Here is a 23,888-nt window from a genome sequence, read left to right as displayed (position 1 = left end):
ATAGGCTATATTAAATATTTTGATCATTAGTCTAATAGTAGTAGTAGGGGCATGATCAGATTTTCAACAGTCATTATAGCTACAGGAAGGAGAATGAACTGGAAAGGAAAAAGAAAAGATCCAGAAAGACTGGTTGGAATGTTATTGTAGTCATTTAGGTTACAGATGACTGTTGACAGAAGAGGTCAAGAAAAGTGGATGAACATTAAAATCAATAAGTCTTGTTGATGATTTGGATATGCCTGGTAAGGAAGAAAGAGGTTTAGAGTGATTCCTAACCTTTAATTTTGGACCTGGATGGAAGTTGATAGTATACATTGAGAAAAGAAACTTTTAAGGAGAATCATGTTTGGAGGCTGGGTGATTGTAAAGATCCTAGGTTCCAATTTGGCCACATTTACCCATAGTTGGCTATAATGAAGCTAACTGTTTCAAAGAAAAGACCTAAAGATACTGACAGGAGACTCCAACAAAATAGCTAGGACTCTCTCCAGTTACCATATAGTGATATCTACCTACTTTGATAAGCCCGACAATACATGCAAAACTTCCAATAAATGTTTTAGGTTAACTGAAGTACAAAAAAGCAGTCAAGAGTTACCAGCCATTACAGTAAATCCTCTATCACAAACAACAGATAGAAAAAAGGCAGTCAGAGTAAATAGATGTGAATAGCATGTTGATCCACTATTTGGATAGGCAAAATTTCTATTGTCTAATTTTGCAAAGGCCAACTTTCAACTAGCTGAATTTTTTACTCTATCTAGTAAAATAAAAATAAAATTCTATTCCCACTAATTAGTGATTGCCTGTTCTAAGATTTTCAGCAGTGCTTTCATTATGTCAATAGTTATTATTGTATTAAAGATTTGAGTTTAGCCATATATTTTTCTAAAGAAGAATTATCTTACTTTTGCTACTCACCTACTGGCTCGCCAAAGGTGATGATGAGTTCTATTGTGTCATAAAGAAAGGTGAATACAGCTTGATCATCACTCCATTCAATGACATCCCACTCAGACAAGCTAGAGAGAGATAAATAAGAACCCCCCCCCAAAAAAACACACTTTTTTGAGATAAGAAGAGAGAGTTAACTTTGGATACCACCCAAAACAGTACCAGCAGTGGCTGCTAAGAGTTTTTCTACTGGATTGGGAGACAATATTTTAATTCGAATATTATGAATGTACAAACTTACATTTTTGAAAGAAATAAAGAGTTCACTCAATCTTGAGTTGTACACAGAGAAAAACCAAGTCTGGGCAATATAAAGTGTTAAATACTTTAAAATTATAATTCCATAGCTCTCCCACCTTGTATACTTTCAACTTAGTGTTAAGGACATTGACTCTTTCATGCTAAAAACAGTGATACATGCTATAGATACATGTTAACTGCTCTAGGTTTAGATAACCACAGAGGCACAGGATGAAACACAGACTACTGACACCTGCTTTTCCTTACCTTGACTTATCCAGTAGCTCTTCAGTTCTATTTGTTTGTTTTTGCACTAAGTCTATTTGAGCAAGGATCTGTTCTTTCTGTACCTTCAGTTCAAAGAGATTTCTGCAAATCAAATGAGGTATTCACAGAAAAGATAAGTCTGTTGTTAGAGAATTCAGATTCTATTAAAATAGAAGATTTATGACAAGAAGTCACATGCTAGATGCACCCCAATGAGGTGAATAGCGTCCATTTTTGCATTTTCAGTTTTTTTATTTTTTTATGAGCATTAATCTAGAAGTGCGGTCAATTAGGAATGGCTTAAATCAAGGGCTCTGAAAATAGGATCCATAAAGATATGCTTGGGGGTTCATACGTTAAGATTTTTATTAAAATTTACATTTTCATTTTGATGATAAAAATATAAGCATAATGCAGATCATGAGAATACTCACCTTAAAAGTGAGACATGCCATAATTTTGGTATCTGCCTCTGGTTTTGTTTAGATTATTAGATCTAAATAAAACTATGTTTTGTTAGTCATTTTGCTAGCATCAATTTAATTTCAGCCAAACACTGTCACCTGCCAAATTAATGTTGTCAACTGAAATTTTACTGGCTTTGTCATTATTATTTCTTTTAGTCTTATTAAGTTAACGAAGACTCCGTGAGTATACACCATTTTATACTTACTTATACTTACTTAAGCATAACATAAAAGTACAATATAAGAATAGTTTAATGCTAGGTTTATTTTCTTTAAAAGGATCCTGATATTATTCAAGCTTGAGAAATACTACCTTGAGTTAATGCCCTGAAAACAACAGTGCACAGAAAATACTGTCAACTAAGATGGCCTCCACGGTCAAGGTCAAAGTAGAGTAGAAGTCCTGAGTTAGCCTTAGTCAATATTCATGTCCCCAATCTTGTTAGTTCCTGAAGGCAGGAAGTCATTTAGCCACGTGAAGTTTAGCATATTTTCTAACACTCAGAATGAAGGCTGACCTTTGAAGCTCTTCTTCTTCAGTTTTCAGCTGTTCCAGTTCTTTGGGGGGGAAAAAAATCAATCAGAATGGACATACAGAAATGTTGCTATAAAAATCATCTGTTTTATTGAAAATTCTCTCAATCTTACCTAAATAAACAAATTCAGAACAGATTTTTTTTTCTATTTATCTCCTTAATTAATTCGGTTACCTTTCTCTGCAGCTCTCATTTCAGAATCCCATTCTTCCACAGAACTGTTTTTCTCTTTATCCTCCAAATTCTTAGTTTCTAGATAGAAAATGTGCATTAGAATAACTCAGTCAAAAATAATTAAACCACTGGAGATGAAAAGAATAGATGGTCCCAAAATTAATTGTTAAGAATATTTCACAAACATGCATCTTTCTCCCACCTTTCCTTGCCAATAAGCACCGAGCTATAATTATAATTTCATACAAAAATCTGCTTCTAGAGGTAGGCAACTGAACTTTGAGCCATATGGTAATGATCCCTAATAGCCTCTCAGGAGCCACTTTGAGTCGGAAATTGTTTATATAAATTTGCATATATCAAAGTTATTATTAGGCAACCCCGTGGACTAAGCAGGAACAGATACATATATATAAATGCATACACATACATTTAAAAATTTTTAATTTGTTTTTAAAACCTTCGAGTCATCCTTAAAATTCCACTCTCCTCATATCCAATCCAAGTTTAGATTTTTACCTCAAAAATATTTTTTGAATCTACTTTTTTTCTTCACTACCACCAGCCTCCCTTAATATAAGCTACTGCCCTTTCTTAACCACACCAGTCCAATAATTACTGAACTTCTTACACTTACTCTTGATCTATTCAAATCCAATCTCTACATTGCAGCCAGTGCTTAACACCATTCAAATGGCTGTTCACTGTTACAAGAAAAAGTAAACAATACTTAAAAGGCTGTCTTTGGCCTAGCCCCTAGACCTCTCCAGTTACAGCTTAGACAATATTCCCTTTTGCTCTATTCTAGCCACATTGGTCTTATTTCAGACCCTTCTTCTTGGTACATTCTTTCCCACAGAATGGCTTCTGCATGTGTTAGCTATCTTAAATAGGCTGCTTTCCCCTCCCTTCTCACTTTAACTCCTACTCATTCTTTGGATCTTAGCTGAACTGTTGCTTCCTCAGAGGGAAGCCTTTCCTACTCAGCTAGGTCAGAATTCTGTTTCAGGACCTTAGAGAACCATGTAACTTCTCTTCCATAGCACTTATTATATAACATTATTTAATTCTCATATTCTCTTCTAAACTAAAAGCTCCATAGGGCATATAGTTTTTGTTTTTAATCACCACAGTATTCTTGGCACAGAGCACTGTACATGGCACTCAGTGAATATTGCTCAAGGAATAATAAAGGGACAAGAAAGAAACAGGGAGCCATTTAATAGTGGTACCTAGAGAACACAGTGTGGTTGTTGGTATTTTAAAGATGAGAGAGAGGTGAATTTATCCAGCAGAAGAGGCAGAGAGGTTGAATATACCAGAGATAAGGGAAAAATCAGTGATATACAATTCCTGAGCAGAGAAGAGGAGACGAAATTCAAAGTTTAGGTGGAAAAATTGGTCTTAGGGAAAAGAAAGAGATGATGAAAGAATGGATATATAGATATATAAATGTTTGGTTTGTTTGGTAGCAGGAAGCTTAGAAGTTCAGGCCTAATGGCTTCTATTTTTTTCCCATGAAATAGAAAGATAATAAACAAATGGGTGGGGCAATCTAAGACTATAGAATTCATATACTCATTATCAAGTCAATGCAGAAAACATGTACTATACACTTATTCTGTGGAAGGCATAGTGCTAAGAATTCTGAAGGACATGGAGAAAAAAGCCAATCTTTGCTACCACAGAGCTCAAAATTTACTTAGGAAAATAAACTATACAAAAGTAACTCTAATTGTAAGTAGATGTGATAGGTACTATAAGAAGTACTAACAAAATAGCCATGGGAGCTCAAGAGAGATAGAGCCTTTTTTGGTAGAAGAATGTTATTAGCAAAGAAAAAGTGGCAGGACTACATAGAAATGACAAGATTTGGTTGTAATTTAGAATGTGTAAGGGAGTAAAATAGTAAATCATGTAAGAAAGATCTAAAAATGATTGTAGAGAATGTTACATGTCATGTTCAGGAGCTTGGACTTCATTTTGTAATAAATGGAAAGACAGAAAAGTTTTTCAGGGTAGTAACATAATAAATACTGTCCTTCACAATTATTAATCTGATGGCAATGTGCAGATTGGACTGGAAGAATATAGAATGAAGAATATAGAAAAATGTCAAGTTAGAAGAGTTGAAATAGCACATTTCAGAATTAATAATTGCCTGAATGGGAAAGAATAAAAGATGCTGAAGAAGCAGATATGACAGAACTTGATAAGAGAGACTCAAAGACAATGAAAGTTTTGGGCTTTTTACAATATGTGAGAATGGTGATGTCATTAATAGAGATAAGAAACATCATAGGGAGAACAAGTTTTCATATTTTATTTTGGAAATAGGAGAAGACAATAAATTCCATTTATTCACACAGAGTTTAAAGTGCTTAAGGACATGTTTGCAGAGAGGTTCTGCAGAGAGCTAGAAATGTTAAGTCCAAAATTTAAGATAAAGAGGCTAAAGATGCCCTCATCCAAAATGAGTATAAGCTATTTAAGGGCAAAATCTGTGTCTAACATATATTTTTTCTCATGTTAAGCACAGTATCTGGCATGCAGTAGGTGCTCAACAAATGCCTGATGAATGTAAGTGAATTTGGGAATCATTCATTTAAACACACTTGTTAAGGCAGATGAAACCATGAGGGGAGAGGATATAGAAATAAGTAGATGATAAAATCTAAATCTCTACACAGGGGGTTAGTTAGAGAAAGGCCAACAGAGAAACTAAAAGAAACAACCAGGAGAAAAAAAATTGGATCAAGATAGTGCAATATCATAGAGATGCAGGGAGATTCAAGTTTCTTTCAGCATTGTCGAATGCTGAAAGATGTCAAGATGGCTAAGGACTGAGAACTACCAAATTTGATGGTTATGTGGAATTCTGTGATCTTTGAGAAAGAAGTTTCAGGATAACAATACTAAACAAGTTGGGATTATGCCAGGTCAAACTGAAAGGCTAATTGTCAAATGGAGATAAGTTCATCTATAAAAAAAAATATGGTATAGGTTATGAAAAGCTTTCCAAAGAGACTTATTATCTTGGGCATCTCTTATTGTGTTATGGAGGATCACGGTAAAGAAGCTTTAATTTGCTCTAATTTAATGTCTCAATTTGCTAATACAAGGGTTCAGCATAGTGATACAAGCAATTTGTACTATAGGGAAGAATACAAATGAAATTAAATTTTCTTTTGGAAAAGTATTCAAAATACTTTACCTAGTTCCATATCAGTGAGACAGTCAGCAATCTTCTTAAGTATGTTGTCCATCTCATCTATCCTTATCTGAAGTTTCTCCCTCTCATTCTAAACACACAATATTATAGACTGTCAAGTTAAAGTTCTGAACAAAACATTATAACATTATAAATGTTTCAAATAGCTGACATAACTGTTATGTTTAAATCATGAATAGGCAGATCTTAAAATGAAGGTTGAAGTTTCCAGTCTAGACTTAAAAATTTTTTAAAAGCATATATAACAGATTACTATAAACTCATTTTTATCCTTTCATTTATTCCAACATTTCCATGTAATATAAGATACTAATATATATATTATTTTTAAAAAAGAGTTCTTTAAAAAATGTTCTATGGTCAAATGAATATGGGAAACACTGGTCAAACAGAATTTCAGCATTTTTTTCTTTTTTAGACTTTTTTAAAATGAAGATTTCTGACTTTAGACATTACTATGCTATTATACTTCTCCGAAAGGGGGATATTGTATGTAACATGTCCCAGACTTATTTGCTAATAGAAAGTTTTTAAATACAGAACCTTTCTTAAAGGAAAATCATTTGGGGAAATGCTACTTTAAACTTATACACAAACATACACAGCTAGGTATGGATTATGAGGAAGATAATACTACAGTATACTCCTTAGCAATGGAAGATCAGAATCCCATGTTGTTTTATTTCAATATGTATAACGTATAACAAATCTGAGATGAGAAATAGGCCTATATTAGTAAATACATTCTAGAATTACTCAAGATGCCAGGATTTGCCACTTTTGATAAAGTGAACCCCATCTCTCATGAATAATTTGAAGTTTTTGCCCAAGTCTCATTTACATGTCTAAGAAATATTCTTCATATTCCATAACCACCGTAAAGTAATTTTAATAGATCTTTCTTTCTGTGCTATTAACTGTCTCAAATTACCTGAGCTGACTGCACCAGCTTGCTGTAGAGAGCCACTTTTCCTTGGTGAGTGAAAACTTTAGTCATCTTGGTAAAATGTGATTTTATTTTGTTCAGGTAAATTCCAAAGGCCTTCAGCTGTCAGGAAAAGTCAAAGGCTATATTAACTCTAAAACAAATGAGGCAAATGGTCTGAGAAGATTGATTCAGATGATATATGCTAAGCTTTATCCTTTCTAGACTCTTGATTCATAAGGCAGGACACCTCATTTGCAAATTTAATCCCATTTAATAGTTTAAGAACAGAACCAAAGATTTTAATTTTCATTCTTGCTTCTAATTCACTTATACATATTACAAATTAGAAAATGATAGGCTTAGTTAATAAAATCTTTTTAATATATCAGGGCACATATAAAATGAGTTTCTTATTATTTAATCAATTAAATCTTTTCTTGATCTAAATCTAAGTGAAAGGCAAACAAGGAGGGAACTCTAAATAAATTTGAACTGTATTTCACATATTAAATTGATCATTTCAGGTTTGAAAAGATTACAGCCTAACAATTACTCATGTATAATTAAATAAGACCTTAGTAACATATTATACCTGAGAAGTAAGTTAAAGAACTAATCACTAATCACCAAGTAACAGTTACCTATTTCACAATAAAAAATTTTCAAAATGTCTATACTGATTCCCATTCAGAAAATGAAACAAAGTACCTCCTCATCAGAGCAGTGTCTCATTTTTTCCCATAGGTTCCTATTTACATCAGTCAAAAGTTTATCTTGGTTCAGTGCAGAAAGCTTTAATCTAAAATATAGAAAAGTTAATTAGCATAGGGTTCAGTAGTCAGCTTGAATAAAGCAACTCAGATCTATAGGCATACTTAATTCTTCCTAGTTCTTTTCTACATAAGAGAGAATTCACTCCAGAATAGTGACTAGCCTTATTATTTCAACACTTGTAGAACAGTTCAAGAATGTTATGAATCAAAAAACCTTCCCTTACAAATAGAATTCTCATTTAAATGTATCGACTTGCTCCAACATGTTGAAATAAAGCTTAAAATACTTAAATCAGGTTACACGGCTAGTGCTGTTGCCAGGATTAACCTGTCTGACTATAAAGGTGAAACTCCTATAAACATGCTGTGTCACAATGCCAGTTAATGCCATCAACTTTTTTCTATGCCAGTGTTATTCTAATCAAAACCTTACGATACTGATTATTAACCCATCCAATAAACACACAAAAAAATAAAAATTTCCATACTCTTCAATCTTTTGGCGAAGAGTCCCAATATCTTCTCTATAAATCTGTATCTTGGGTCGGTAAACATATTGACTTAACATCAGGTCTTCTGGAGTAGGTTGTGTGTTTATAGCAAACTGAAAAAAAAAAAATCCCTCCAAATTGGTATTTTGAGGACAAACCATGTTCTAGAACTGTTTCAAGTTTCAGAGTGCCTGTTTTTAAAAGTTGTACAAAGAAAAATTTGAATACTCAAAATGTGAATACCTAGTAAAGCCATAAGTTGGAATCCAAATTCAAGTTTGACATTGAAGTCCATTTCTCTAGATGTTTAGGGGAACTGTAGATGTTTCACTTACATGGGATAAAAAGTGATTTGAAAATGGCTATGCATTATTTTAAGTAAATCGATATCTAAAAATTCATTAGCTTTACCATTTATCTGCATTAATTCTGTCTTCCTGCCTTTTTTATGGATGTTATTTTGTTTCAGTTCCTTAAAGTGAGTATTAATTCCTTTGTTTTTAGATTCTCTTCTATAACAATAGGTGAGGTTTTAATTTCCTGCTGAATATAATTTTTGCTATATGTCCCATAGATTTGCTATTAACTGTTCTCCTTTATTTTGCTTTTTAAATAGTTTTCATTTATTTTCTGTTATAAGAGTTATCTAGAAGTATGTTTCTTAATTTCCTAGAAGCTAAGAATGTTTTAGTCCTTTCATTATTTCTAATTTTATTGGGTTAAGATCATATGATGTGGCCCATAAAGTTGCCATATTTTTCAATTTGTTAATGTTTTCTTTGTGGCCAAGGGCATAACATTAATTTTTGTAACTGTTCGACATATTTAAGAGAAAAAATATATTCCTCTGAAAGTGTTGTAATTTTTCTATTAATCTTTTAAATTGAGTTTATTGACCGTATTATTCAAATAGTCTATGATCTTACATATTTTTGATTTCAAAAAATATTTATTAAAAACTGCTATATTTGAATTTTTATAATAGTAGATAAGAGCATATGTTTAGTAAAAAAGCATCAAAAACAAAATAGATGCAAAGGAATTAAGAAAAAAATTAAAATTCACCTTATCAAAATCCATGATATAAAAAAATATCAATTTTTATGCTAACTACAAATGTACATATTAGGAAAACTTTCTATAAAGAAATTTGCTTCCTTAATTTTTTTGTTTCTGAATGTTTGCTCTATAGTTTAGTAAGCACAATATATTTTAACTGAGGCAACTATTTTGTCAAGAAATGGCACTTACTTTGGCTGAGAGAGTACTCTGTCGGGGTTTCTGTATCAAAATATGGACCTGAAGAAGTATAAAGAACTCCTTTACTGTTATTCTTCCATCTTTGAGTTTCTGAGAAAAGAAAAAAAAAAGTCTGCATGACCATTTAAAGTGAACTCATTTTAATTATAACTACCTTGTTTGTTTCTAAGTAGCTTAAAGTACTTTGCACATATTTGTGGAAATACTATCCAGATATCTGTATGCTATACATGAGTAGATTTTATCTAATATTTATTTCCTAAGGGTATTACGTTAACAGTAAAATTGAGGGAAAAAAACAAAACATAGGTCTTCTAATCGTGATTTCTACTCCATATAATTAACTGCCAGGTCAGGTCCTTAACAAAGAAAACAAAATTTGTCTTCTGTATATTTAAAGTATTTCATAATTTTTAAAAATTAAAAAGAGAAAAAACAAAACAAGGAAATAGTGCATTAGAAATGGGAAATACCTCCTTCAAGCTCTCTTCACAAATACTGTCTGTGAAAAACTGTGATTCCATTTGACTACTGCGGTGTGCTAGAATAGAAGTAAGGCAAATTCAGGTGATTAACATGTTATACTATAAATTTTAGTGTGGTTCATGCTCCTAAAGCTACCCATTAGGATCTTTTTGGGAAGACAGTCATTTATAGGGCAAAGTATGTTATAGTTTTAAGGTTCCATTCAATGTTTCTCTACTGATTATAAGCTTCTTAAGGAAATCACTCTACCCCCTTGTATATCACTTCTGGTTTTATTAAAATAACTATGAATTAAAAATAAACTAAATAATATTTTACTTATCAACTATTTATAACTCCTCAAAAGCTTCTACAAATTTCAAACATCTCCTGAACTGAATACATTTATTATTATTCAAGTAAACAGATGACTTCTATTAATTAGCTTTCATGAAGATCTTACTGCTGAAGTCCAGAGAAGTCCCATCAGCTTTGATCGAATCCAGAGAACTGCTGCAACTAGATGGGGTCCTGCTTGGGCTTTTTATCAATACACTGTTAACATTTTTATATATATCCCCTTCAGCATGGTGATCAAAAATCTGAAATTATCGATTAAGGAACATCATCAGGATAAAGTTATGACACTATGTACTTATAATGACTAAATGTTTGTTGAATACTAATAGAAATACTACTAACATAAAATTTATCTATAATCCATATGAAATATCTTAGCAAAGAATTAGAATAAGTAACAGGCAACTGAGGTCTTTAAAGTAATTTTATTTAAAAATATATAGAAATAACTGTGCATTATACTGTATAAGCAAATTATTTTTCAGATGTATCTAAGTTATAGTCAGATCCTATGAGCTATCAAATGTTGACCTATCCAATAATTATTCTACTAGCCACCACAGTCAAGGCTACGACACTGCAGAAAACCAGAATAGAATATTGGCTGTATGTGATGGTCCTGGCTAGAGCAGAACAAAGAAAATTATTTCCAGGCTTTAGTACTTCCTTTCCCTGGTGATCAAAACTCTTAGCTGAGGTCAAATGAGTCATGTGGTACTACTGCTTTTATCATTTTAACCATTTGCCTTTACAGCTTTAGCCTTAAATGCCATTTTCATCTACCTACTTCCATATGTTTTTGAGAACATTATATTATTTGTCTAAATGCTAGATTGTAAGCTCCATGAGAGCAGATTTTGGTCTATAAATTCCCACTGAGGCACCTAAACAGTACCTAGGACATAGCAGATACTCAATAAATACTCATTCAACAAAATATTAGTAATTTTCATAGAATCTATTGTTATTTTTTTATATTACTGTTAACTACTTTCTCGAAGCTTCATAAACAAACCATTTCCTCAGAACCTCAGCTTATAGAACCACCAAAATAATCTAAACTTAAATATTTAATAGTTGACATTTTGTTTTCTATGAACCTCTGATACTTTCTAGTCTTTATTTCTCCATCTATAAAACTCAGTTTAAGTGACTGGTTTATTCTCGCAAGTTACCCAAATCAGTGTTCTCTCAACTTTAATATCTATGACCACTTTCATAAATACAAAATCTCACTTACTTCACTTTGAGATACTGGGCTTAACCTAGGTATTTTCCCATCCACTAAGGAATGAACTCTCAGCTTCTACACATCCTCATTAGCCAAGAGAATTTAGTCAAGGTTTATGTGGTTTGCATAATAAAAAGGCTTTTACCTTCTGAATATTTATAACACTGAAGATGACTTTTCAAACTATATATACTCTACCTAGTGATTTTCATATGCAAAACCACAATGACAAATCACTAGAGGTGACAGATACAGAATTACACAATTTCAACACTTTTTGTACTACTTTCTATTTCATTTTCTGTGTGACTATTTGCCACTTCAAATTGTTTTTAAGTCAAACTGTGAATTAATTCCTTAAGAGTCTACATAGAAATATTTCTTCAGCCCTATCATTGGGAATAATGAATTCCTGCTTATGCAAGATTAAACTTAAAATTCAAGAATACTCATAAGTTTTTTAAAAATCAAGAACATTTCTTACTTTAAGAAAGAGCTCACCTCTTGATCTTGTGCAGTATCACTAAACCTAATCTCACTTTTTCTGATTTTTCTCTCATTCTGAATATCATCATCTTCTTGTACCCAGGTTCTTTTTTGGCTACTGCAGGTTTCTTCCATTTTATTTTCAGATGGTGAAATCTCTTTTTGGTATGTCTCGATCAAAGCCTTCTCCTCAGTTTCTATGCTAACAGAGTCTGAGGAATTAATCTCACCAGGATACACAGGAAGATTTTCCTCATTTATATATTGAGATGGACTTAAGTTCAGTTCAGCTGCAACAAATCCAACGACAGAATCCTTACTGGAGATTGGCTGAGTTTCCAAGTGATTTAAATCAGTTGTATCTGACGGAATCTGCTCCAGGTCTTCAATACCAGTGACACTACAATTTCTCTTGTTTGGCAATCTGGGCAAAAATATTCCTAAAGAACATCTCCTCACTTTATCTGTCACTAATGGTACAGAGTTTATTTCAGCTCCATTATGAGAAATTTTTTCTTCATCTCTATCATCTTCAACATTGCTGGACACTATGTTAATTTTATGTATTTCTGTAGCTTGCACTATACTCCTATCATTGTCTGACTTATTTACTAATTCGAGTAATGGTTCTGGGGAAGGTGGTAAATGAACAGTTTGGAAATCTAAAAATTTTTCAGTTTTCCCATTCATATTATTCGGATTTGATTTGCCACTACTAAAACTTGCAGCATTAGATGGAATCACAGAATCTGATGCTTCTCTAGGACTGGCATGAGTCTGAATAACTTGCTTAGTCAAATCTGAGTTACTGTGGAAATCTATAGCTGTATTACATTTAGCTGTTTGAATATTTTTCCTCAGTTCCTTTTCAAAGGCTATAGTAAACTGTTTCTCATTGAGCATTTTGGACTTCTTTTCACATGTGGGTACAGAGGAATTTCCTATAACAATATTTAAATTCTTATTTCTTCTATCATTAGATAATATTGTTTCATCTTTATTAACAATATTATGTCCTTGTTGAGGTAATAGAGGTAGATGGGCTGAGAAACGAGGCTGAGAAGCAACACAATCATCAACAAAGGTCTGCTTTAAACTATGTTCTGCATTATCAACAAAGTCCTCCATTTGATCTGCAGGAAGCTTAAAAGATACTTGCTTTGCATCAAGTCTTGTCATGTCCCTGAGATCTTGACCATGTACTAAAGTTTGACTAGCTAACAGATTTGGGGGCTCCTTAATCAGATTTTGACCTTTAATCACTGTTCCAATACATGCTAACTGTCCTGTGGTATTGGTTTGAATAATTTTTTCCTTATCTAACAGAAAACTAGGGGCAGAGAACGGCGGTCCCTCAGGTTTCAAGTAATATTCACTGGCTAAATCGTTTGCATAATCAAGGTCATTTTGCACTGGGCAATTATTTGCTTTCTCATCTTCCTCACATAAGGACATGGCATTTCCGTCCAAATTATCAAAATAGGAAATAACATTTAGTAAATTATCACTGGATCCACAAACAGCAGTTGCATGACTGTTGGTAAAATCAATATTTTTATCTGTGCTATTTAAGTGGCAGTGTTCAAGTTTGGCTTTTTCCACTGTAACTTTCCCCATGACCTTTTCATCCACAGCAGTGCTATGGAATTTGATTTCTATCTCACCTTGACCCCTAGACAAAGTATTAGTAGAATAGGGTATCACATGATGCTTTTGCTCAGTGTGAAGAGTAACTTTGTTTTCTACAACTTGTGATTTTTTTTCAGTGTTTTCTCGAACAGAGCTGCCATCCTTCGTAAAAGAAATACCCAAAGTTTTTCCTCTTGCTATTCCAAATTTAGGGCACTCTTGAAGTATCTTTTCCACAGCTTGACAATCAATGAAAACAGTATGGGACTTGGTGACTTCCAAATCACTGTGATTACCTACAAACATTACAGTATTGTCCCTAGACCTAGTGGTTATTTTATCTGGTGAGATAGTTTTACATTCTAAGGCAGTAGTGTGACTTCTAGTGATCTCCATGTCATCCTGTCCACATGTATATAAAACAGTTTTAGAATTTCCTGACGAAGGCATCAAATGGGAGTCCTCTCTATCTTCCAGGGTATTTTTGTTACTTATTTCCACTGTACAACTCTGGATGATATCCATATCATTTTGATCGTTACTTGAAAATGCAATAGGCTTGTCATTTTTGAATCTAAGGCTTTTTCTTCTTTGACTTTTGCCTGACAGAGGTTCATTCAGAAATCTAGGCTTTTGTACATCTTTGTCACTTTTCCAAATGGTTGATTTAGACACTTCCATGTTATCATCAGCCATAAACGCTACAGCTTTCCCTACAGGACCACTATTAGACCGTTCCCTCAGTACTGTTAGCTGGCAGATTTTTGCTGAATTGTCACTTTCACCTCTCTCTGGAAGAAACACACTGTCCTCAGCAGAAGTCACTTTTAATTTTCCTAGGCTTTTCCTTTCGGATAATTCGAAGTCAGGTCTGTCTGGAAGCACAGTTCTTTCCTTTGCTTGGTAGTCAATGAAAACAGTGTGGGACTTTGTCATTTCAAGTTCATCATGATTATCCATAAACATTACAGTTTTGTCCAGAGGCTTAGTAGTTATTTTATCTGGTGAGACAGTTTCACATTCTATGGCAGTTGTGTGACTTCGAGTGACATCCATGTCATCTTGCCCACATGAATACGAAACAGTTTTAGAAGTTCCTGCTAAAGGCACCAAATGGGAATCATGTTCATCTAATGAAGGTCTGTGATTTATTTCCACTGTATAACTCTTGGTGATATCCATATCATTCTCACCACCTTCTAAAAATATAATAGTCCTATCAAGTTTTAGTCTGCCAACACTTTTCCTTCCACAGATTTTGACATCTTGCTTTTCATTCAGAAATCCAGGTTTCTGTATACATCTGTCCTCCAACACATCCATATCATTAGAAATAAATACTCCAGTTTTTTCTATAGGAGTTTTATTACATTTTTCAACTTTTATACTTACTTGTCTATTTACTGTTAGTTGGCTGTTAGTATTTTCTAAATTAGTCTTACCAAGTTCTTGTAGTTCAGAAGGACCAAATCCAATGACAACAGTGTGACTCTTGGTTAGATCCATATTTTGTTCCTCTTCTGAACAAACAATTATTTTGTCATGAGAACAGTCCATGGTAGGATTGCCTAAGCCTTTCCTCAGTGGCTCAGGCAGTTTAGAATTCTGGCCTGGTATAGATTTTACTGTATGACTGTTAATAGCAGTATTATGATTTTCCATGGCAGACTGTCCTTCTAATGAATATAGTTTTATGGTAGAAAACAAAGACTGCTCACATGAAACTGCATTTCTATTATTTCCCGGTGCTGCTTGTTTATTAGGATCTCTACCAGAGTATGCTATATTACAGCTTGTTGCCTTGTCTGGGTTAATATTGGCTGACTGAGGAGAATCTTTATCAAGATAGGGTGAAATCTTCAAAACTTGATCTTTTTCTTTGCTGCAGGTATCAGTTAGAATGTTTTTAGACATTATGTTTGGTTGCTGGGATGGTTCAATATAACTTTTGGTCATTTCTTCCCATTCATCTAAAGGACTTTTGCTGTCAGGGTGAGATTTACCAGTATTCCCAGATGCTAGGTTATAAAATCCACGAGGAGCTTGACGTCTTAATTGAGTTGTGTGACTTTTTGTCAAATTCTTATCTTCACCTGTGAAGGTTACAGTGTTTTTGTCAGTCAATGAAACAGATAAAGGATTTACCAGGCCTTGTTGTAATCTTTCCTTAGACATATGAGGAACTGAGCTACAATTTATATTCAATTCCTCATCTTTTGACATAGTTATGTGATTTGGGATCATTTCTTTTTCAGATGTTTCAGGTATGGCTGCTATCCGTACATGTGTCTGATCTTGTTCAAAAATTTGATTATCTATTGCAACTGTGTGACTCTTGGTAATGTCCATGCTATCCTCTCCTGAATAAATAGTTTTCTCTATGAGAAGAGAGGTGGCATCTGGATTGGGATACATTTTGGAATAAATACTCTCATGCTTTAGCAAATTTTTTTCCTCTCTCATACTTGAAAGACACTTGGTAAGTTCCATGGCATCATTACAATTAGAATAAGAAAATGTCTTATAATCTTGAATAAGTGGACTGGAACCTATAGATTCTGGGATCATGGCCAATGTTCTGACATCTTGCTTAGAAGTCTGTGTGACTGTGTGAGTTTCTGTCCCTGTAATACTTCTGGTAATATGTATTTCACCTTTGGGATTTAAGGAAGGGTCTCGAAAAGCAGCATTTGGTTTATTCTTAAAGACTGTTTTCTCTCCTGGAGCTTTAGTTCCGTAACCTGTTGTAACATTCATCATAACAGTCTGAGTTTGATTTTCTATTTCAGATAAATTACCTGCTGAGGGTAAATTTTGTATAGTGTGGTTCATTGTCAAGTCCATCAAGTCACTGCCATAAACTGTAATATCATCACTTTTAAATTCCCTTAAGTTGGCTTCACTGGATGTGGGAATCAAACTCTGAATATTGGCTGTATGACACTGTGTGAAATTCATCCCATCATCTTGTTCTCTAAAGAGTCTAGTCATATTACTGCTATTTTCATCTACATTAAGAGATACATGCATTTGATGTACAGAAGAGGCCCTATTTGACTCTTTAGAATGTATAGATATCTCAGAATTTTCTTTATCAGGTCCTGTAGAGGAAGCATTAGATTTTCCTGTTTTCAATCTTTTTATGAAGTCATTAAAATTTATTTTCTTTCCTGAAGAAGTGTTTTGATCCATGGAAAAATTTAATTCTTTTTTCATTCTTGAATTCTCAGTGTGGAGCTTTAAGTTAGCCAGAAACGATGTGGTATCTATCTTGGAGGACTTTTCACTTTTGGTATAATCGACAAGGCCTTTAGCAATCATCACAGTATGACTTGTTGTCAGGTCCATTTGGTTTTCATCTGAAAAGATGACTGTCTGGTCATTTGCATGTTTCTTTTCACAGTTGTATTCTGTAATTGAAATCTATAATGAAAGCAAAGTATTCAAAAATCAAATAAAATACAAACTTTTAAAAAGGTATTTTACAACATGGAATATATAGAGAGTACTATATAAGTAATCATTAATGATGGTTTCATGATAAATTGCTTTGTTTGAAAATGGTGTGGTGTGTTGTATGTCATTTGTTATTAAATTTTTTTCTAATATCTTTTAAATACTTTTAGTATTTTGGTACAAATTAAAAGTTCAAGGTTAATTATACCCCATTAGAATGACTAAAAAATAAAAAGGACTGATAATACCAAATGCAACTATAATGAAAATTCTAATTACTGTACTAGGTTATTCACATTCTAAATAAAAAAGACTTGGACAGGAATATGTACATGATGGCTAATTTATAGCACCCTCTGTACTCCTGGGAGTTGGGTTCTCATTGAATTTTAATGCAGTGGTTTTATTTGTAAGGACATAGTCAAACTCCTTGTTTCTAAAGACCATACAATGCACTAGTATCACCCCAGAGATTGTATAGAATCTCAGGGGCCACATCAGATCTAATGGATAAGAATCTGTATTCTAACAAAATCCTGAGATAATGCATATGTCCATTAAAGCTTGAAAAGTCCTAATATAACTAATATATTTCCCTGTGATGTAAACTGACAGTGATTAAACTATCTTCAGTTAAGTCAAAGGGTAGGAAGTATATCCAGTCTATGGGTCCATTTTGGTAAGTAATCCCTAAATTGTGCCATTACTGTTAAATTTTGAGTTTTTAAAAAGTTTAACTGCCAAAGGAGATTAAAATATGAAGCCAATTGCATAAGCTCATACCTCTCTCTGTTGCATTTGGGTCTGAATGGGAGCACAAAGCAATGGGTTCATCCCTATTGAGAAAAAAGAAAAAACTGCAGTTAATGACAAAAATATATATTAAGAGCCTGATTCTCTTTTTCTTAGGTTCTTCATCAGTTATGAGTACAGTAGCCCCCTTATCAATGGTTTTGCAGTCTCACCCACAGTCAAACATGATCCAAAAATTTTAAATGGAGAATTCTAGATATAATTTAAAGTTTTAAATTGCATACCATTCTGAGTAGCATGATGAAATCTTGAGCCATTCTGTTCCATCCTGTCTAAGACACAAATCATCCCTTTGTCCAGCATATTCACTCTGTATACACTACCTGCCTATTTGTCATTTAGTAACCATCTTGGTTATCAGATCTATTGTCATGGTATTGTGTGCTTGTGTTTGAGTAAGCCTTATTTTACTTAGTTATGGCCCCAAAGCACAAGAGTAGTAATACTGGCAATTCAAATATGCTTCCTTGAAGTGAAAAGGTAAAAGTTCTCCACTTAATAAGAAAAAAAAATTATATGCCAAGGTTGCTAAAATCAATGGTAAGAACAAATATTCTATTTGTGAAATTGCCTAATTTATAAATTAAACTTTAGCATAGGTGTGCATGTATAGGAAAAAAACATAACATTTACAGAGTTTTGTATTATCTGTGGCTTCAGGCATCCACTGGGGGTCCTGGAACATATTCCCCATAGATAAGGGAGGATCACTGTATTTATTAAAGTTTTATTAGTTACTAAGACCTTTATAAGGACTTAGGTGTTAAATTTTATTTTTTTAAATTAAATAAATTTATTTATTTAAATTAGTTTCGAGTATATAGTACATTGATTAGGCATCTATATAATTCATAAAACGGTCCCCCAGTTGCTCCCTCCCTCCTCTGGCCCTCCAGTTAGCCAACATATTAATGCTAACTGCATTCTCTGTGCCGTGCTCTCCATCCTCATACCTAACTATCAATTACTAGTTTGTACTTCTTTAATCCTTCACCCCATTATCCCAGCCTCCCAACCCTCTTCCCCTCTGTCTGTCACCAAATTGTCCACTATATTTGTGAGTCTGTTTTTGATTAGTTTGTTCATTTTGTTCCTTAGATTCCACATATAAGTGAAATCATATGGTATTTATCTTTCTCTGTCTGACTTATTTCACTCAGCATAATAACCTCTAGGTCCATCCATGTTGTTGCAAATGGTTATTGACTTTTAATTGTCCCATTTTAGAGACAGAGAGAACAGTGATCATTGTATTTTCTATGTGACTGAAATATTTTTAGAATGTGGACAGATTTTAAAGGTGGAAAGTTTGGACTACTTGTTTTCCTCCTTTACTCCTCTATTTTTATTTCCTGGATAGTAGAGGTTACATGGTAAAGAGTATCAAATGATAAGAATAAAATGTTAGGGTAAGATTTTGAAGCTTCTTTTATTCTATGTTAAGTACTCTGGAAAGTCTCATGATGAAATGTGCATTTCATAAAAATAATTCCAGAGAAGAAAGCAGATTCAAGAGAAGATGAACCAATAAGGAAGCTACTGTTAATAGTTCAGATACAACATGATGAGTTTATGTTAGGGTAAGAGACAATGAGAATGGAAATAAGGGATTAAAGACATTTTAGAAAATATAAAGGTTTAGGTAACAAACTGGACTTTAGCAATAAGGAAAGAATTAAAGATTCTACAATAAAAAAGAAAATACATTTAAAAGTACTAAAGTTTAAAGGCAAATCTTTAGAACATTTTAAAGAGTTTATGGCAACCTTGACTGAGCATGACGAAGTAACTATAGGCTGTTTATTGGAAGCCTCATTTATTTATCATGTTTCCACTCATTTATTCAACAAATGTTGATTCAGAACCTATTATGTGCCCCAAAACTTACCTATCTACTATAGCACAAAGAACAAGATACAATTTCTAGACTCAAAGAGTTTCTAGTTTAACAAAAGATCCAGAATTAAGTGCCTAAAATACAATGCGATAAATTCTACAATAGACTGAGAAATAAAAGGGGTGTTGTGAGATCACAAGACAGAGTAATTAACTTCTTGGTTTCGTCAGAGGTTTCGTTTTAGCTAGTACTAATAAATGTATGGTGCCAGTCTGTGAACCGATTGTTACCAATTCATGATGGAATAAGGAGCTTGCAGCCAATGTAAATCATGTAAATAGTTCCTTCATCAAGAAAGCTTTGCTAAGAAAAAAGTGTCAGCTAAACTAAACAGTAGTTTACTGCCATAGCTGATTTACATTCTAGGGCAAATTCCTCTTCTTCTAACAGTTTGTAGACTAGTTACTTTGCATAGCTGAAGTTAAGGGAAGTTAAGTGAAAAATAAGAAGAATTCTAGGCAAATTGGAGTAAGAGGAATACTTTAGGTAGAGGAAATAGCATTTACCAATGAATACAGGCAGAAAAAGAGCCCATAAGGGGAACTGCAAATAGTTCTTCATGGGCTAGAGAATAGGATGCCTATAAAGGGAAGGGAATAAGGTTGGAGAAGAAGACAAACCAAATCATAAAGGGCTTTCTAAGTCTATGCTAAGGAGTGTGGATTTAATCCTATAAGCAAAAAAAAAAAAAAAATGCCACTGAACATTATAAGCTGGGCGGTAATATGATCAGATCTAGAAATATATAGAATGGATTAGAAGGATAAGAAACTAAATACAACAGCCCAAGAAAGAATAATAAGAACTTGAATTTAAACAGTGGCAGAAGGAACGGAGAATAGGTAAACAGATATACAAGATTATTTAGGAGATAGAAGAGAAAGAGTAGATATGCAGAAATATAGATATGCAGAATGAAGCAAAATATAAAAAATGACTCAATTCCTAACCTGAGCAAATGAATGAGTGAGTGGGAGTCCAAGATAGAGAAAACAAGAGGAACAAGAGGTTTGTGAGAAATAAATTTGTGGAATTTTAAATTGCAGATTTTGTGTAAAGAACAGAGCTCTCTTCGCATTTTCTTTTTTTGTGATTCATTTAGATATTACTTATCAAGGAATCTGGATGAGAAAGCATATGATTAAAAAAGTATTCTGATCATACTCACCAGTAATCTCACAGTAATTATCTTCTGGATTCTTATTCCTAAAATTTAAAAGGTGTTTTTAAAAATCTATACCCCAAATAATTACCAAGAATCACAACAACCTAAAGAGTAGGAGTGGTAAAAGATTTTCATAGTGTGAGTGATAGAAAAATACAAAGACATATTTTTAAAAAGACTCATCTAATACAGACAGAAAAAATTACAAGGCAATTAAAGAACCCTTTTCAGAATAGTTTGCTAATTTTTAAAATACTACAAAAACATGTTTAATACACGCTGCATACTTTTTTCAAATAAAGAATGACCTGTAGAGCAATTCATTTTTCTAGAAATTTAGGCTTAAAGATAATTAAAAAATAAAAGGAAACAACTCAAAGGTCCATCAATAGGGAGCTGACTAAATGTTACCATAGATATACAGCAGATTATGAGTAGATCTGTATGTAACAACATGGAAAGTGCTACAAGACATATTATTAAGTGATCCCATTTTTGTCTTGTTTAAAAAAAGGCTAAAGAGAAACATAAACTTGGATATACATATAAAATTTCTGCAAGGATACCCAAAATAATCAACAGTGGTTATCTGTGAGGACCCTCAGAAATATGACTTAAGAGATTTTTCTGTATTTGTATATAAAGAGAATTTTTTCCAGCTCAACAGCAGTCAATTACACAGAAAATTTGTACTTTATTTAACCAGTCCCTTACTGATGGACTTAAAGGATCTCTTCGCATCTTTTATAATTACAATGCATGCTATAGTGAATGACCTTATATATTCATCACTCCAAACATTTACAAGTATATTGGTGAGATAAATTCCTAGACATGAAATTGCTGAGTCAAAGGGCATGTGCACTTAAAATTTTGCATGATACTGTCAATTGCCTTTTACCATTTATGCCCACTAGCAATGAGTATCTTTTTACCTATATTCTTAACTGATTACATGAAAAATTATATCTCAATATAGTTTAGGTTTGTATTTCTCTTGTGAAGATAAGTATCTTTTCATTTGTTCAAGAGCTAATGGTATTTATTTTTCTATGTATTAATATTACAAAAACTAATTTAATGAAAAAATCTGAAAACTTGGTATTTATTGTTTTATACTTGCTGATGTATTTAAGGATTTATATATGAAAGTGTATTTCATTACTCCATTAAAAGAATAAGCACATATTTATTAGATATAGCAGTATATTAAATTCTACAAAGAATTTGTTTTCTGAATTAATACTAAGTATTCCACAAAATGGACACAAAAGTAAAAAACAAAAAGAATATTAATTTCAAAAGCACTTCATTTAATAAGAATAACTTTTAAAATATAATCTGAATCACATTTTCTGTACTTACTGTATAAAGAGAACATTTTCCCTTGCATCTGTTTCTAAAAAATGAAATAAAATTTGTTCAAAGATACACTAATAAAACATTAGAAAAATTACATAAGGACATTAAGTACAATAAAAAAATTTACTAACTACCCACCTTTCTGCCCCCCATGGCTCAAGTTATGCTTTTTATGCAATAAGATGGACAATAAGTTTTATCAGTTATCTAGTTTGATAGCCACTGTAAAGTTTTATAGAAAACAGATTTATCAGAGACTGCATTATAATATATTTACCTGTAATTTCTGATTCTCTCATTATTTTCATATGTGATTCTGTCTGGAATACCCTAGAAGAGAAAATAAAGAATAATGAAAATCTACAACTTTGAATCATAACACTATGGTATTAATTTATACTGTTTTGAGATAGGAATATATACCACTTTGATTTCAGCTTCCTCTTTGTTGTATCACGTACTATTGATATTTCGAATGCCAAAATCAGTTTACCACTTTAAAATCTATTGTGGTTTTTTAATGAGCTGACCAAATAATTATTTTATTCCTCTCGATAACCCAAAATATTAATTTTATTCAACATTTATTAAGCACACGCTATAAACCTGGTGCTATATACCAGAGTCTGACACATGATCCTTGACCTCAAAGTGCTTTCACTGTAAGTAAAAAGCTGGAATAGTGAGTATAAATATTACTTCACTAACTTTTGTTATTAACAGTTCAGATATGGTGGCATAAACTCCAGAGGAAAGGATATCTTTTCACTGAGGTGATTAAGCTTCATGGAGAAGCAGCATTTAATATCTGCCTTGAAGAATTTGACCAATTCACTTTCATTTTGCTAAAATTATCATTCATTATACGGAAGTTCTTAATTGAAAAGAATTTTATTTCAATTACAAAAAAGCAGTGAACATTTGCATGCATATTGTGTGCCAAGCACTGTACTATGTTCTTTACGTGTATTTTTAATGATTATAACAATTCCTGTTACCTTACAGATGTAGATACTGAGGTTCATAAAGGGTTAAGTAATTACCAAGGTCATATAACTGTTAAGTGGCAGAACCAAAATGCAGACCCAAATATGTCTGGTTTTAAAACCTGAGCTTTAACTACAAAGCCACACTCAAAACAATTTTTCTTCAAATGATTTACAACAGAATAATAGAAGCCTTTTTATTCAATATGAGCAGGGTCAGTAATTGGTCAATTAATCAAAAACTATCTTTTAAAATAAGAAATGCTAACTGACCCATAAATACTTTAACCATTTTAAAAAATGGATTTAAATTTGCAAATCTCCTGATATCAATCTGAGGCCTTTACTCTTGAGTGTGGATCTACTGATACAATTTCAGTGTTTATAAAATTTTCGAAGTAACTTTAAAGTGGTATTAACACAGAATCCTTCTAAATTTTTATGATTGATTTCCCTTTTATTTTGTCTCACTCATAACAAATTTGAAAGCATTTTTAAAATAAATTCACCTTTATCAACTTTTTCCTAGCCATTCAATATGTTTTTCATAGAAATAACTCTTTTCCTTTGAGCTCATTATCGTTGGCTTATGTAATATTAAATTATTTAATTACTTCAACTATATAAACAAGACATACACTCCTTGGTAAGCCAACCAATCAACTCTTAGGATCTGAAGCTTATGGACCCGACAGTGTTCAGTGTACTGTAGC

At 32.7% G+C, this 23,888-nt stretch overlaps 1 protein-coding gene across 2 annotated transcripts in view; it reads right to left on the bottom strand.

The window, feature by feature from the left end:
* The window catches only part of KNL1 (kinetochore scaffold 1), a 37,753-nt gene that overhangs the window by 6,000 nt on the left and 7,865 nt on the right, over positions 1-23,888 (bottom strand). For both annotated transcript variants that reach the window (XM_011354914.2, XM_023527754.1), the window contains exons 6-21: positions 22,467-22,519; positions 22,193-22,226; positions 20,831-20,868; positions 17,736-17,788; positions 11,883-16,919; positions 10,254-10,392; positions 9,799-9,866; positions 9,317-9,415; positions 8,063-8,178; positions 7,510-7,600; positions 6,805-6,921; positions 5,856-5,943; positions 2,642-2,719; positions 2,450-2,489; positions 1,465-1,566; positions 925-1,025 (exon numbers count right to left, since the gene is read on the bottom strand). In XM_011354914.2, coding sequence (XP_011353216.1) covers positions 925-1,025; positions 1,465-1,566; positions 2,450-2,489; positions 2,642-2,719; positions 5,856-5,943; positions 6,805-6,921; positions 7,510-7,600; positions 8,063-8,178; positions 9,317-9,415; positions 9,799-9,866; positions 10,254-10,392; positions 11,883-16,919; positions 17,736-17,788; positions 20,831-20,868; positions 22,193-22,226; positions 22,467-22,519 — 6,254 coding nt within the window. The remainder of the gene's footprint in view (positions 1-924; positions 1,026-1,464; positions 1,567-2,449; positions 2,490-2,641; positions 2,720-5,855; positions 5,944-6,804; positions 6,922-7,509; positions 7,601-8,062; positions 8,179-9,316; positions 9,416-9,798; positions 9,867-10,253; positions 10,393-11,882; positions 16,920-17,735; positions 17,789-20,830; positions 20,869-22,192; positions 22,227-22,466; positions 22,520-23,888) is intronic.

The sequence above is a fragment of the Pteropus vampyrus genome, unplaced genomic scaffold, assembly GCF_000151845.1.
Source record: "Pteropus vampyrus isolate Shadow unplaced genomic scaffold, Pvam_2.0 Scaffold19, whole genome shotgun sequence".
NCBI lineage: Eukaryota > Metazoa > Chordata > Mammalia > Chiroptera > Pteropodidae > Pteropus > Pteropus vampyrus.
This window is presented reverse-complemented; position numbering and strand designations above follow the sequence as displayed.